Genomic DNA, 17,652 nt, shown 5'->3' with positions numbered 1-17,652 from the left:
GGTTCCTCTTCCAAAGAGAAGTGTCAGACAGGGTCTGCCCTAAGGAAGCACACCAGAGCAACACAAACCAGCAACATCATCAATCACTACCCCAGAACTCACGAAACAAACACCCATTTGGAATTCAGGAAGGAGATTCATCACAAAAAATTGTCTGTTCAAAGTAGAAGGGAACCAGGTTGTTAACAGATGTAATGTTTCTGAACTAATAAAAGTGACAATATTTCAATACAAGCAAAACTATAAAACAAAGAAAATGACATTTGCAGTTAGTTCCATTACCGCCAACAATGTGGATAGACTGGCTAGGAGTGGTGTGGCCAAGTGGTTACAGCAATGGATAAAGTTTGGGTATAATCCCAGCTGAGACAATCACTACCCTGACCTCAAGAAAGCCATCTGACCTCCTTATGCCTCAATCAACCAGCTGGAAAACTGGATAAAAAGCAGAACTGGGTTGAAAACCAGATGTGCAGATAAATTGGGTCTTCCTGGGTAAATAAATTACAAAATACCCTATATAGAACATAAAGAGTTTGATGCAGGTGGGAATGGTTTATTTAGCACTTTATTATGTGTTTGATTAAAAAATGGCACTAGGGACTGAGATTGTAAACACTGCCAATTTACTTGGAAATGCATTCACATTATCAAAATGAAATGAACTGGAAGGGAATGCAACAAGCAGAGAACAAATAAAAAAAAAAAAGAATTTTATAGACAGAGTCCTCAGGAAGTCTCTAACTCATGCACGGAATTATTTCACACAGGATATCTTCAACAAGTTTGTATTGCTCATCTGAGGAAACTCAAAGTCCTTTCATTCCTTTTTTAAAATTCTAAGCTGCAAGTATGACTTTAAAAGCAACACGGATGATGTTATGTTTTTATGAAGGTCTCAACTTGTAATGTACGATAAAAAAGTCCATAAAACAATGCATAAAGGCACAGATAAAGAACAACTTCATATATGGAGCAGATTGAACACAAAGACAGGTGACTTTTCAGATCATTATCACTCTGAATGATTTAAGTGTACCTGCTCCTCATAAAACAAAAGAATTCATACATTGCACCTTGAATTCCTTTAGGACATCCAGCATTCGACCAAAAAGATGGGGGAGCAAATGAACAAAGTCCTTTTGAAAAGCAAGCACACCTTATAAAGCACAATTTTAATGAAATCTTTAGTGCCATCTGGTTTAATGCACAGAACAGGAAAGATACATCCATATTCCCAGTTTTCAATCTTGCCCCTGATTAACTTCTAAAAAAAAGACTTTTTTTGCATTTTAGGCTCAGCTGGCTCATATGTAAAAGATATAATAGGAATACTTTATTGGACCAAAAAGTGCAATGAAATCAACAAAATTTCAATCACTAAAGATTAGGCAAAGTAGCCCTCATTTAATATCAGATCAGAGACTCTGCATTCTTCTCACTGACTATACATTCTGACATAAGTAACGCAATAGAAATAGAGGCACAGGTGACAACAGGAGAACAAGACCTAATGAAAGAAAAAACAAGACAATGACCTCAAAATATACAATAAAGAACTTAACTTCCATAGCATTATATACATGTTTTTCCACACTTCACATTGCCAGCATTTCAGTGAAGCAAACAACACATCTCACATTCTTCTCTCCTTCTCCAAAAGGAGTCAACTCATAAAATGTAGGAGTAGAATTAAGATCAGTTGAAGTCAGATCTCCAAAAAAATCTTTATTTTGTTCTCTTTTGGACTCCATCTGAACAAATGCATACAAAGTCTATCTCAGTCTGACAGACCCAGGAAAACAATCAGATAACATATAAAAAGGAGATAAGGGAATTAAATGCAGCTAGGATACTCTTCCTTTACCATAAAAGGCACTAAATCAGATCTTCAGCTGCTTGGGGGTGTTTTGTTAAGTCAGTTCCAAACCAGGCATCAAATACCATGTTCTAGGGAAGGACCATCATTCCTTTGTATGTGAATGCACCAGCATCTAAACTTCTAGGCATAGGGTATCTCTAAAGCATAGAGCCCTTGACATGAAACGTTTACTATGCAGTAAATGGTACAAGTAGTAGTATTACCAGTCTTAAACCACTCAATCATTGAAGGAAAAGTGACTTCTAAAGATGTGATGAATGGTCACACAGAAGGCAGTGCCAATTTCCTTATGTTCCTCCATGTTAAAGACGTATCTGAAAAACAATTGCCATTTGTATCCCAAAATGCCAGCTGGCAACTATAGATCAGCATCTGGCTCAGACTCTATGCTTTTAAAGACACCTAAGTTTATAACAATTCCGCAAGTGACTTTTGTAGCAAGCAAACCTTGCTACAAACATATGACCAAAAAAGTAATAGATTTAGCAAAGATCACATCTCAGTTTGGAGAGTTGAGGGTAAAACAAAATCAGAGGTTCGGATTTTTCATCATAACCTTTGTTACGAAAATAAACCAAACAACTTCATACAGTGGGAACCATTAGAAAAGGTAGATGCTTGATTCAGAATGACTAATAAATAAATAATAGAGAAAGGCCAGCAGGTCCACACATTCATGAGGCTTACTTCAAAAAGAATAGTTCTACTACTATGAGGAAGACATGCGAAGGATTACAAAAGCTCACGGTTACAGCTACATTAGTAAAATTTTTCTTTCCAAAATGAAGAAAATATTGTGAAGTAATCACATCTAAGTGAAAAACTGTACTAAGCTATCATTTTACAAACCAGAAAATGATAGTTACAATACATTGGCAAGAGTTGGCAACACTGACTTTGCAGAAAAATAAAGTTCAGAGGAAGAATACCATACATTTCAAAGTCCATGTGATCCCTGTAATTCACTAGGGATAGCACATCCTTTCAGCGTATAGGGCAGTATAAAAGGTGGTTATAGAGACTTGTGAAAGTGTGTATCAAGTACCAAAGCAAGGTGCTCCACAAAACATTTTCATTATTTCTCAGTGTATTAGGGAAGGGTTCGAGACATACTGAAACTTGAAACCATGACACCGCTAAAAGCTTAACAAAAACCAATATTTATTACCAAGAGGTGGCCAACAAAACAAACAAACCCAAAAGGGAGGAAGGAGGAAAGAAATAAGCCCCAGTACGACCTCTCCAGTTACCCAGCTGTTGCCCATAAAGTTATCTTACTGACCTAGCATGCCTATAATTACCCACAGCAGAAGCTGCATCCTTGGAGAGTCAGTGAGTTCACAAACTGGCAGGCGTCCCTGCCAAAGGCAACGTTGTCCTTGGTGTGAAGTTAGCAGCTTCCAAGAAAGCATTATCTACTTTTATACAATTAACTGAGTGACCACCACCTCCCAGGTGTGGCCAGCACTGCCCAGCCAGAGGCCCTCAGTCCCACCCCCTATTATGTAAGTGCATCTCTTCTGCGCATGCATAAGAGCTTCGGAAATCCCCTAACGCACATGCAGTCTGCTTTGGGGGTCTTTTCTAATTGAGTCAGGGGTTGAGCCTTCCTCCCCTCCTCATCACTTTCTCCTTCAAATGCCCTTGGCGGACATTAGCCAATCACAGAACACAAATTAAAACAGTTTATACAGAAGTTCTCCCTCCAAGGATGAATTCACTGTTTTATCAGTGAACTTGGTAGGGAGAATATAAACTACTGCAGGTGTCTGGGGCCAAACACAGACCAAAAGTATCAGCATAAATTCACCCTAGTACTCTCAGCCAGCTACTCTTCACTCAGCTCATTGTAGCACCACACAGATGAGAAATTTTGCTGATGCACAACTTGACAGATTTGAGATTTTTGTAATGTAGGAAAGCTGAAGTTGAGGAAATCTACTTCCCTTTCCTTCAAGAAAACCTCTGAGGAACATAAATAGCAAAGATGGAGACCAAGAATTATTCTTCTTGTTTTGGTATTATTTTTACACCAGCAAAGTAAAGATTCGGTCAACACATATTTAGCTACTTCCATACAGCCAGAAGGCTGTGGAGATCTGGAGTACCTTCCTATCTGAGAGCACAGTTATTTTAGTGGAAAAAATCTTTGCAACATGTCCTAGTTAGAACAGCTGGGACCAGTTCATCACTGTATGGGTGTAACCCAAAACTGTGTATTCTATAGCCTTCCATGCCATTTCCCAGAAACTGTTATCAATAGACCATTTACACCATCTGCCCAGAGCAGCCTGACTCCTCGGGCTATAAACTGGGTGTTAAGAGGCCTGTGAGATAGGAGAATGTTCCTGTCCTCACACCCATTGTGGAACTCCCCGCCCTGAGGGAGGTACTGGGCATTCCTCCCTGAACCAGAGGATATATATAATCTTGGAGTCTTGGGACTTTTTTAACCACTCGTGGGATCCAGAGAAGAACTGTGACCACCACTTTCAACCAGACTGAGACCACCACTTTTCAACCAGACTGCAACCACCACTCTCGACCAGACTGCAATAGCACTCTCACCAACAGGGTTTTTTCCCCTCTCCTTTTACTTTGGACTCAGGGGGCCCAACGAACACCACTCTGTTCATGCCCCAGGGTGCTGGGTTATACATTGGGGTTAAAACCAATTGTTTGTCTGTATAATCGTATTTATTGTATTATTTTATTAAATTGTTATTCTGATTTATAATCTCTCTTTTGAGTTGGGTTCATTTCCCCTGCTGGTTTACCTTTAAACTAGCACACAACATCGCTTCAACTATTAAAAGAGGAAGCTCTGCTTTGCACACTCTGAAGACACTGTCCAATGGCTGAAGTTGGCATGTTAAGACTATCAAAAATTCAGGTATCAGTTAATGCACTCTCTACATAAAAATTCTATTCTGAGCTGGGGATATCTACCCAGCACTTACCTAACAGAACATAATTTGGCCCATTATTCTCCTCTTCCACTACAGATTTTTGAGTCTTTTAGTAACATAAAATTACAACTTCAATTAGACCAAGTTTACAGAACACCATTCTTCCATATTTTTCCATCAAAAATATATAAATGATTGAAGGAAAAAATTACACTTTAAAAAAGCTTATGTTATAATACATATTATCAATTGCTTAGTGTAATGTAAGCTTTTTTTTAAAGTACAATTTTTAAGTCTAAGTGTTGACCTAATGTCAGTTATAAAACACTATGTTGACCTCGAGCACATCGAAAGTGCTCTTTCAAAGGGAAGAACATAATAAAATAATCTTTTATATTCATCACTATCATTCACTAGAGAGAATTTAAAAATATGATTTCCAATCTCCTTGTTTATAATCAGATGATACCTTTAATGAATCCACACTGAGAAACAAAAACTGTGTTCGATGTCCAGGCATTAATTTCTAATGGAACCTACAGAGTTATCAAAAGTTACAGTAATTAACCAAAACTGTCCATCCTGTGTCATTAATGCACCCAATAAACATCCAAAAGTTATTCAAAGCTTTAAATACTACTCTTAAAACAGACATTGCCATATGCTTGTTCAGCAGCAATTCTGTCAAGTCAGCAAGTCAGTAGTCTTTGCATTAGCCACTCCAAATTACTGTTTTTTGAAGGTTTGCTAACAGGATACTGTTTATTAATTTCATCACTGCTTTTCTGCCCCTTCCTATTAAGAAAGAGTTGCACAGAGTTTTCTAGCATGGTCTTTGCCAGGAAAAAAAGGAAGTGGGCTGGAATATTAACAAAACTGCCTAACTATGCTACAGTTAACTTAGTGCAGCTTTCTTCTACATACCAAGGCCAGAAGGAAAACATTTTTGTAATACACAGCCATACACACATGAAAAAACAGTGGGCTACCCTACAGTCTATGTTTGAAGCACTTCTTCATAAAACAAATGTTCATATGCTCAAGGTACATTATTTTCAGATACTAAAGTAGCCTCTTTTCAACCCGAACTGCTATACAATTCAGGCTTAGCTCAATAGGATGACAGAAGGATTTCCTCTTGTCACTGCTGTCTTTATCCAGACAGAACTCATAAACTGGAAGGTGTAACCTTGTATCTACTTGATAAAGACAACCGTGATTTTACCAAAGCTGAGGATTATCTGCTACAAAGATCAGTGTCATAGCAATACTTCTTCAGAAACAATCACCAGAACAGCAGCATTTTGAAGTTTTAATTCTGATGGGGAGTGGGCCATAATCTACACTTGCTCTTAGGAAAAACTCTGCAACCATGCCATAACAAGACTAGATGTCTTGACATACTTCAACTTCTACAGCAAGCAGAGGAATTTGATATATCATTACTGAGAAGAAGCTTTCTAAAAAGTTTTTGCTTAAAGCTACATTTTTCACAACAGGGAAAAGCTATATATATTTTATTTGTAAACAGTGCTTTTGGTTGAGTCTTTCAACAGAGGCTTTCATTCCTATAGTATATAGTTCTTGGTTTTATAACAAATGTATGCATTGAAAATGAATTGGGGAATATCCACAAAAGTAATTCTTATAAAAAAATTAATCCATATTTTTCCCTTAAGCCAATTTGTTTGCATATTAGCTTCTCTCCTTTCAAGAACATGCTATGCACAAAATACAGAAGACTGTAACGTGGTTTCACAGTGCTAAATGTTTTTTTTCCCTATAAAGGAAAGCAAAGACAGTGTCTTATTATTTTTGTAAATGCCACAACAGCAAAACAGCTGGAATTGACTTGTACCAAATGTTTATGATCTTACAAGATGTGCTTGCAAGAGCAGAAGAAAAATGAGGTTTCAGAATCACTAGAAAATAAAACCTCATTAATAACCTGATCAATGAAAAGTTTTAAAAGAAAAGCTGAGAATGAAGTGTAGTTATTACTGCAGTTAACATTGTTGCAGCTGTGTGGCAGTATGAACTGAACTCACAATTCTAAAAATCATGACTAGCTAACAATAAATAATGCTGTCCTTGCAGTCAGACAGGACTGACTTTTTGTTATTAATTCTTGCAGGCACCTCTATAGGAAGATAAGGCATTAGTAACAAGACACATTCCTAATTAAACCCCTTTCCCCCACTTCATAAATTTGCAACAGAATTTTTTAAGCTATGAACAAACCTTGCAACACCGCACAGATCTTGTCCTAAAGCCAGGAATTTTCTGTAGATCAGTAGACTTTGCAACAGTATTATTTTAACAAACAACTTGGCTATTATGTAATTTTAAAAAAAATCTAAATATCTAAGGTTAAAAGCCTACCTAGGTACATTTTAGTGTTTAGCTCAAAAAAAACTGTATCCCTGTATCAATGGTACAGACACTACTTAAAAGTGAAACAGAATGGAAAGTTCTGAGAGAAGAACAGTCTGCAAATGCAAGTGATCAAAGAGACTTTGCAACTAGGCCAATAAGCAATGGTGCTTTAGGAATTTCATAGCTAACAACTAACATTCTAAAAGCCATTAGGAAGTGCATCACTTTGATCTATAAACTAATACATGTCATCACAACAGGGAGGAAACACCTATCTGGAGAGGTAACCATAAACTTACGTGTAGCCAAAGCAGATGCCTGACTACAAAGCAGAAATTTATCCATCAGTATACAATTAATATTAAATGTGATATGAGAAATGTCACCACCAAAGGGGGAAATAGAGATGACTATAGTTGCATGTAGGAGAAATCCACACAACAAAAGTTGCCTGAAGAAAGGGCATGAGAAACACAACGCACTGTAAATATGCAGGACATACTCCCAAATACATAGGAAGTATGACTGGCAAAACATAAAACAAGCAATGCTGGGAGCACAAGAGACCACACTTTGCAAGGGCTGGTGAGTGATTACACAGAAGCATCAAGCATAGAAAACAGTAGAAGAAAGACCAGTCCACGCTTCACTCAAAGAGCTCTCAAGCCTTTCCACCTTGAAGCTTCAAGGGGCTTCTAAGAACCACCATGGCCCATAGATGCCACTGTTGACTGTACAGCATCAGCTCCATGGTATTGTATACTCACAGCTAATTTGCAGTAAGTGTCATAAACTTTCTGTTTTGTGAACACAGTGATAATTAATTACAGGCATGAGCTAATCTTTAGCAAAATGTGTGCTGCTAATGAATGAAGTCAACATTTTAAACCTTAAAACTAGCCTGAACTTCCAGCCTTCTAAACACTTCCATCACAGCAATCTCCAATTCCCTGGTATCTATCTAGTTATAAACCCAAGGAGAGAATATCCACATGTCAAACCACGACAGAGATGTTTCTAAGCATATCAATGCATCTAAATAAACTAGCTGTCCCTAATTAGCGACAAATGTTCTCCTGAAGACATTGTTCAGTTGTTCCAAAAGCAAGAACTTGCACTTTAAAAATAAAATCCCATTTTAGAACAATGCACTCTATAGCAAATCTAATGAGTGTTAGCTCTTACTTTTTTTTGCTTCCTAAAATCAGCATAAAGTGTCAAATACTGTATTGAGTTAGAATAAGCATATACTAACCATATCTTGTTCTAACAGTCTACAGGCAATTTTTATTCTAAACACAACTATCATAAATCAATATTAGGATAAATAATGTGCCTTAACTCCAGTAAGATTTGCACAACACAAATTTGACATTTGGGTTTTCAGCCATTAGCTCATTAGTACTAATTTACTCATTCATGTAGAATGGAATTTTAACATGTTCCTTACACGATTCCTTGCACAAGTATCTCTTCAGGATGAAGCCACTCTCCTATTGAGGATGATGTTTGCTCTGTTTGAGAGAAACTCAACATCCTCTTTGACTAAAAACTGCAGACTCCAAACTTTCCACTACTTTTGCATTCAATTAACTCAGCATAACTCATCTTCAGCTCAAGATCTTTAATACTGCTTTTAGCATGGAATCTGTATGAAGTATCTATAAGCAACTACAGAGGAAGCAATCACACACCTCTTCCACATCTCCAGACTTTATATTGTATACAGCTATTGTATCTACATTTTAATAGCAAGAAGCAGAGACTATCCATCTCAAAAAGTAGGATTCTTCTCTTTTTGCTTTTTCCTGGAACAGAGAAAGATAAGAAACAAGGATGCACTCACTGTTACACTTCACATGTAAGGAATACATGGACATAGGTACTGAAATGTCTTTATGCTGCTATCAAACATTGCAGCCAACTATACAAGCAAAGAATCTGATTCCATACCCAGAGAGTCACTCAAACATCAAGAGTAACAATGTCCACCTCGAATACCTCAAGAAAACTGCCAATTGTTTTCTTGTTGTGAGAGGAAAGGCAGTCCCAGGAGACAATTTATGCTAAAAGGAATGCTACAGAAAGATTTGCAGTCAGACTAAAAATTACTTACAAAAATAAAACTATACTTCTACATGAAGAAAAGTATTAATTGGACAATATATAAACAAGTCTGGACTAATGTATAATGTTTCATCATAGATTTGGAACTAAAGCATTATCAAGAAACTAAAGGAAAAGTCTACAGACACTAAATGCCCTAACTATAGAATCTCACACATGCTTAGGAAAAAAAATAATTTTAAGTTTGTTTGTTAATGCTACTTCATCTTACTATTACATAATTTATCCTTGCCAAATGTGGCCTCATTGTGACATATGGACTTCTCATGTGAATTTCCAACACAGACTTGATTCAAAGCAGAATATACTCAGTCTATGAAACTCTGCTCATATGCAGCTCTTCAAGGCAAATCATGTAAAACCTTCAGCCTTTTGATGACTTGCACCTGTTTTACAATATTTTTGAAGAATGCCTGGCTACTCAGAAATCGCTTTTCCTCCCCATCTAATTTCTTCAGTTTCACTTCAAGTTTGCCAAAAGGACACTAACAGCAATGATGGCATAAAAAAATCTAGTTCAATCAATGAAGACAACTGTTTAATACAGCCAATAAAACGTACTCATCCAAATCAGACAGATCATGTTTTCTCCAAACTAGTAAACAGCTGCAGACACAGTCTGCTTCCCATCAAATGTTCCATGTATAACAAACTATACCTTGTATCTCTGATGGTTCACTAGTAATTTTTCAATACCATGACTTTCAAAACATATGACAACTATATTTTATTGAAGAAAGGAATAGACTTAGACTGTCCAAGCCACAAATTAAAGACCAATCCAGAAACTCTACTGTAGGTGCCAAAAGTCTGCTGAATGTCAGTATTTGCTGGCATTTTTATTATTATGAATACAAGTGCAGAACAACTTCTTCAAAGAAGAAATACACTTCAAGCATGACAGAAAAGGAAATGCTCACAACTCCTATTATAACAGCACAGGAGCAGAGAAAATAACTCCTTTAACACTGTCTGGAAAAAGTATCTCAAAGGAGTAGTTAGAAACATGTTTAAAAGATGGAGAACCTTAAAGATAAATGTACATCCTACATTCTGCTCTTTGGCATCAACAATGCTCCAATAACTAGCAACTTTGAAGAGCTAGTAAAATTTTGACTATCACTACCCTTAGTGAGACTGTTAAAGTACAAAATGTCTACCCACCATAATTTTTTTGTGACTTATTTTCAATTCATTCACAAGATAAAAATCCTTGCTTGTGCAAGAAGACACGGAGGAAGCCAGTCAGACTGAGGCACATTTTCAAATCTCTGAACAGCAGTAAGCTATTATGATCTTAAATCAGGTATTTACTATTTTTGTGTGACTATATACATAAATTCATGGTTCTTTAAATATTTAACTCACTCCTGAACATACTTCAGAGAGCTGATTCTGCACTAACATGACTGTTATAAACTAAAATTAAGTGCATACTTTCTCTGATTGAGCGCAACAACAAACAGGACACTAAACTGAGATTGAACAAACAGGAAACAACGACCCAGACTACAACCTCTCACACAGAGAACAATGGACAGTAGTCTGGTGAAAAATGGGTTATCAATGCCTAAAATTTTTATCCTACCCTAAAACTCTTATCCATGTTTGCAGCCTGAGTTTCCCGTGGCACACAAGTCCAAAAGAGCTCTCCTGCTGTTATTGTGATGCCCTATGGAAGCACAGTACAGAAAATTGGGATTAATGTCACTTTTAGAAGCATTAATTGTAGGTACAATGTCCACGTGGCTATCCCCTGAAACACAGAAAGAAGAGTTACATTAAATTCCTTTCCTGTATCTAGTTATGTATGGTAAGAATTGCAAGAGCTGACACTCATTTCATCCTTTTGAGAGTTCTTGAAATTTACCTGATAAGAGTTTTAACAGCAGCAGAGGCTTAATCCAGGATCCCAAATGTGCAAAACTCAAACCAGAAAATAATATGGCCGTAAATTACCAAACACTTACGTGCATTAATCTTTGAAAGTGAAGTTAAGCATATTAACTTTGAGGACAATGACAAACCATCTCTGCAATGCCTGGGGACTGCTTACACATTATTGTTAAGTAATGAATGAATGAATTCCTGAATATAACACAGGTCCAGCTCCTAGAAAATTTTTGGTGATAACCTCAGTAAAATGACTTTCTGCATTGTGACAGAGCAGGTAAAGTATAGGTCTAATTTCCAGTATTTGGCTCCTATGTGCAACTGATTCATCAGAATTAGAAAACCTGGGGAAAGTCTGAGGTTAACTGAAGAAAGAACTTCCCTAGTTTTTTTTTTTAAGTATAATTCATATATTGAGGAATGTCTGCCTACTTGATGCATGACTTCAGCAAAGACTAACTGCAAATAACTACCAAACAACTGTATGGCCTGTTTTCCAATATGTATAGAAAGACAGACAGTCCATCATGTAATGTCTTGAACTTCAGCACTAACATAATAGAAGATTTCCTGCTGATTTTACATCAGCTTGTGGTACAGGTGCAAAGGACTTAGGTTACTGGCAAGTGTAAGGAAAATTAATCAAGAAACCAGAAAAGCAGCTTCTCACATTCCATAAACAGTTTATAAAATTAATTACAATAGCATATGCACCAACTCTGGATGTGTAATCAACTATGCTACCAGTGACCAATACAATCAGAACACATAAAAAAAGCTAAAGACTTCCCTCCAAAGGTAATTGATATAGGCAGATCACATAACTAATAACTGGGAAATGGTCCATCCAAGTTATTTCTGGAAATTTCTAGGTCTCATCAAGAATCAAAAAATTCTGTTTTCATTTAAAAAAAATAGAAGGAAAACATCAGTCTTGCAAGAAACTTCATTTGAAGTGAACATAATTTATCTTTTTAGCTACTACTGCAAAAGCTGCAATTTTCAGCAGATGAGTCACTAATGTCTCTTAAAGCTATGGATATACATACAGGCTATATTTTAGCCCTATACCTCAGGTGTTATAACTTCCAGAACAAATTCCAATTGGCTCATTAGAAGAAAGATCAGATAATAGAATAACTTACTTCAGTAAAAACTTCCTCATGACAAGAGGGAAGAAATAAAGCCAGGCTTTGTGCAACTACTCTCAACAGAGCCACAGCCCAAAGAGCTGAGGTAACTGTCACAAACTGAGTAACTTCTTTCAGCATGCAAAACTCAAAGTCACATACCTTACCAAACTATCCAAAAAAATCTCAAAAACCTTTCTGGATGCCACAAAACACATGCAAGTATAGAGGGGCATAATGGAGGTACATACAGACCACTGTTATTTGAGAAAGTTTTGCCAGAGAACCTACTTAAGCATATTGTATCAAGGAATTTGAACCAAACTGAAAGAGCTACATGCATGCTTTTTCAAAAACAGTCATGAGACAGCAGGCAGTCTGGGCTGCTCCTCATCTAACACCAACACACATGTTCAAACAATAGTGTGAGAACTGAACGAAAAAGGAAAGAAAAAAGTTTCTGATGCTTTAATTATTTCTGGAACTTTGCACAATAGGAACCTGATGCAAAACTGTGTGAAGAACTATAAGATATATATATATACACACACACATCACACATGAAAAACCCTTTACACCTAACCACCTCTCTATCTCAAGAAAAAATGGAAACCATAGTTCCTTAACATTCCTCAAGCTATAGTCCTCTGCAACACACACTGCTATACAAGCTTAAGCTTACAAAATGCTAACACAAACACAGGGCATTTTTCATTTAGACAGATCTCTGCCAGACATTGTTAGCATCCTATTTAGGGGCTGCAAGACTCAAACAGCTACAGAACCAGTATCACTCCCTTTATACAAACCTAATTTGGGATGAGTCACAGGAAGTCACAGAAGCATAGTACCTCATCAAACACAGCCCACTTGAAATGCCTCATGTTAACCGGGAAAAAATTGTCAATTATTCTACTGATTAATTATCATCTCTACATTTGCATAAATATGAAGAGAGATGAAATCTAACTTAAGCTATAAACTTCAAAAGGTAAAATGAGGAGACTCTGGATTTTTCTAAATGTGTTTTATATTTATATATTTTCTGTGTTCTGAAATAATCAGTTAGCACACAATGTCCAGCTTTCCCGAAAAAAAATAATGTTATTCTCCTTCCACTCTTCACATCTTCTGTGCTACATATATACCACTTCTTTACTTCAAAGGTAATAGTGACAGATTTTAAAATGACAGTTAACACTTTGTGCAACAAGCCTGACAGGGATTTTGGGATTTTTGTTTGTTTCGTTAAAGATACAGCTCAACTACTCCATCTATCCTAGTATTTAAGCAAACAGGCCTGACATCCAGCCTTTGCACTTGGTTTTGACCAAAGTGTTGCTGAAGTGACTACATAAACTCAAATTCAAATCACTTATTAGCACCCTGGCATATATATCTGACATCTTGTTCACTTTCTAACTGATAAATTAATAGATTTCTGCATATAAAAAACACACACCAAATTCTATCCATTCTAGTGAAAGTTGTATTTCATGATCCGGCAGACTTAATTGTCAAACTAATTCTTAGAAAGTTCCTTATCCTGTCATAGGCCTGGTTTTATTTTTAAAAAGAAAACCCAAAGCTACTATCACATGACAGACAAGATTTTACGAGTTACAAAGTATTTAATTTATAAGCAAGTTCCCTGTAACTCTTCTGGCTTCTAGAATTGCATGGAAATGAGTACTCCCTCTTCAGGTACATATTTTATCTGATAAACAATGTCTTTAGGTTAAATTTTAACTGAGTAAAATTTATATAATCCAGTAAAAGTTAAAAAATTTGTCCAGGACTTTCCCACAGATGATATGTGAAATGATGATGAGTGGATTTGAATTAGCTTGACATCTTACCTGACAGGCTTTCTTTCACGTAGCAAATCTTCCAGACTCTTTTCACAGTGTTCAGCTGCCACAACCAGTCTCTCTGATAGGAGGGAAAAAAAAAAAAAAAAAGGTATAGCAGAACTGGAATCCAGATGAGATCCTGGGAGTATAGACTTCACACTATATCTATTTGGCAGATGTTAAAGAATTTTGACATACACTGTATGGAAAATTATACATAATTAAATGTTAAAGAAGTACAATTTATGGATAACACCACTATTTTTTGTTTATGAGATATAGCAGATTATCTTTCTAATTTCCTCATGTGAAGCACTGTCAATCCATCCATCCAGTAATCTCCTAACAAATGTTGAAGTCCTCAGCCAGTGTCAATCAGATTTGACTGAAGAATAGAGGTCTCAAAATAAGCATCTATAAATTCGCAGAAATATGTAGCTAGGTTGACAAAAGAGACTCAAAGTAACACCAGCTTTGAGAAAAGGGACTCAGGCTGAGCACAGGAGTTTGTCCTGATGAGCCAACAAGCTCCAGCACCTCTTGCCCAACAAATATCTATAGCCCTTGCAGGGGTCCCACATGTTCTGAAGACTGATGGGCTGGCTCTGAATAGAGAGGAAAACCCAAAGCTATCGTTGCACTGAAGACAACAATCATACAGCAGGAAAAGACAAAGGTATAAGATGTTACATGGGGGTGTGAGAAGACTCCTCAAGTAGCTAGGCTCTGCTGCTTCTGCTACTCATAGATGAGCCAGTACTCAAGGTACAGATTCAAAATCAAACCAACTAAACTATCTCACACACATTTTTGTAAGATGACTGTTAGAGTTAGATAAAAATAGAAAACTGAGGAACACCTGTCATCACATTAAAGCGGGAATGCTTGTAATTCAACTGTTTCTTCCTTTTTAAAATCAAAGGACCATTTATGCTTTCTTTGGAGGAAAAAATTCTGAGACTGCCTCCTGCAATGCTAGGAAAGACTTAAAAGTCGTTCAATTTTACAAAAAAAAAACAACCCACATTTGAATGTGGGGTTTTTTTTAATATATTTCCCCTTTGAGGGTCTTCTGGGGGGGATGCATACATCTAATTTTTTTTTTTTTTGCACTGTTTTCCTAGTCTGCTCTCATGTTCCTCTGTAAGAATAGAAATTGGTATTTGCAAAAAAACCCCCCACAAACATTAAATCATTATGCCAAATTATGAGAGAACTGCCAAATTGAAAGTTCTGTTAGTATAAGAATGAGAAAATTTGCCACCAAATTTGCCATATTATTTGAAATCTATTAGCTGCTATTCTAACCATTAGGAACAGTCTCCTGATTTCATGATTAGACATTTTATTTGCTATCCATCAAATTACTTCAATTATCAGAGAGTATTTTTTCCTTCATATTTATACACACAAAATCTTCATTTTACTCTTTGTTGTCAAAAAGGTCACGGTTTTCTAGTTATTTTTGATTCATTAAATGTTACGTTAGTTAATGCTTCCTAACCTTTCATCCTAAACAGTATTGTAAGAAAATCCCAGTTTCTCTTTCAAGCGGTACTAGCAAAAGCAAATGAAAGTGATTAAACTTTATAGATCTCCTGACTGCATAAATGAAAAATTCACATGTTTGAGAGCAAAGAAAAGTGCATAAAGAACTCCCTGCCCCACAGAATACTTCAGTGTTTGGAGCTGGCAATATCCTAATCTTCTAAAAATCTTAAACATTCTATCATACTGCATTCTAAAGGGGACAAAAATTACTTGTTCTACCTTATGAGACCTGTAGCTAATCAAATACAGACAATGTGCTTTTATATGGGAACACTGCTGATTTAAAAGTTAAAGGTGGCAATCACTTAAATTTTCACAGGTGTTGCAGCCTTTTTGTGGAAATTAAGGGCTGTAGTCCTGCTGATCTTGCAACAGAATAAGATCATCTAGAGCAGAAAAAAACAACTGAAGCTTTATTTGAGCTAACAATAAGTGTGATAACAGTTACTGACAAAAAATAGCTGTACTAAAATAAAATAACCATTAGTGGGAGAAATCTTAAAGAGATAGAAAAAAAAGAATACTGGAAGCTTGCAGCCAAAACACAAGATGACCGAGACAACAAGAATAGACGAAAATCAAGTACAAAAAACCCAACCATCCCATGAAAATGGTCGTAAGATTACAGCATGGGTGTAGGAGTGCAGCATCAAAAATACACATATTTCCATGTCCCACACAAAGACATGGAACAGCAACTGAGTATAAGAATTTTAGAGAGGCATAAAAAGAAGAAAGTACTTAGCTTTTATCAGTTAGTGTAACACACAACAGAACAGGACAAACAACAATCCTCTGCCTTAACTCTACAGAGAAGAAACAGAAGCACCAATGCTGCCAGTCACAGCAAAGGTATATAGTAATTTTAAGACTGAAACCCAGCCACTGTGGTGCTATGAAGGCAGTATTCTGCTCAGTCACCTTACAATATATTGTCACAAAAATATAACTCTGTAACCATACATAAAATTTGCTTATTAAACAGATACTCACCATGTTTACCTCTGGTAATGTCAATGTACTGGCAAAGCCTAGGATGAGTGATTGTTTTAAGGATTTGAAATCTCCCCAAAATTTTTATGGAGTTAGGTGTTAGAGGAAGACCATTACTTCCACAAACATCATGTGGTAGAGCTGAGGCAAAGAAGGTGGAGGCACCCATCACAGAGTCTTTTAAAGGAAACATCTTTTTCACACAATCTTAAACTCTTCAGAGCAATTTGTGTTCCCTAAACAGAGAATACAAAGTAAAAATTTATCTGCAAAGTATACAGGTTCCTAGTTGTTTACTAATTAATGCAATTAATTTTTTTCCCTCTGTTATGGGAGAAAGGGACATTTTTGAATAATAAACACAATAATAATAATACTACAGTGCTGCTGCGTCATAAACACCACATTTAAAGATGAAAATATAACCATAGTTTTAAACACAGATTTAAGAATCAAATACAACTATTTTTAGGAGCAGATACATGCTTTAATACAAGCAATCTTCAGATAACTACTTCAATATAGTAGGTTATTTATTCAAAAAACAGTAAAGGCACTAAACAGACAACACCCTTCTAGAATATCACCTTGTATCAGCAGGCCACAAGTCCAGATTACCATAGCTTTAGTGATGATCCAGCATCTATATACTACAACAATCCTAATATTTAAAGCTATGATGTAACAGTCCTCTTTCCTACCACCATTCCTTTCCCTATCCATGGGTAAAGCTGCTAGCTCACACACTGGATCAATAACAAATTAAGAAAGTAATCTATGTTAAATATTTCTGTGAGACAGTCAAGCAAAATAAATTATCCTGAAATTAGGTCCAGGAGCACTTTCATGACCACTTTTCTCTCCAGCAGGAACAAGCTCTCTCCTCTGAACTAGGCATTTCTACTCAGTGTGAGCTGAACATTTTCTCTGCATTTTTC

The 17,652-nt window shown here is 36.4% G+C and overlaps 1 protein-coding gene across 3 annotated transcripts in view; it reads right to left on the bottom strand.

The window, feature by feature from the left end:
* Positions 1-17,652, bottom strand: part of TBCK (TBC1 domain containing kinase) — a 99,352-nt gene that overhangs the window by 76,494 nt on the left and 5,206 nt on the right. For all 3 annotated transcript variants that reach the window (XM_051789633.1, XM_051789631.1, XM_051789632.1), the window contains 2 exons: positions 16,715-16,950; positions 14,177-14,249 (listed from right to left, as the gene is read on the bottom strand). In XM_051789633.1, coding sequence (XP_051645593.1) covers positions 14,177-14,249; positions 16,715-16,907 — 266 coding nt within the window. In that variant the 5' untranslated portion in view covers positions 16,908-16,950. The remainder of the gene's footprint in view (positions 1-14,176; positions 14,250-16,714; positions 16,951-17,652) is intronic.

Source organism: Manacus candei, unplaced genomic scaffold, assembly GCF_025592945.1.
Source record: "Manacus candei isolate 608988 ecotype Guabito, Panama unplaced genomic scaffold, ASM2559294v1 h1tg000028l, whole genome shotgun sequence".
Classification (NCBI taxonomy): domain Eukaryota; kingdom Metazoa; phylum Chordata; class Aves; order Passeriformes; family Pipridae; genus Manacus; species Manacus candei.
Note: the sequence above shows the minus strand (reverse complement) of the source record. Positions and strands in the feature narration are given on the sequence as shown.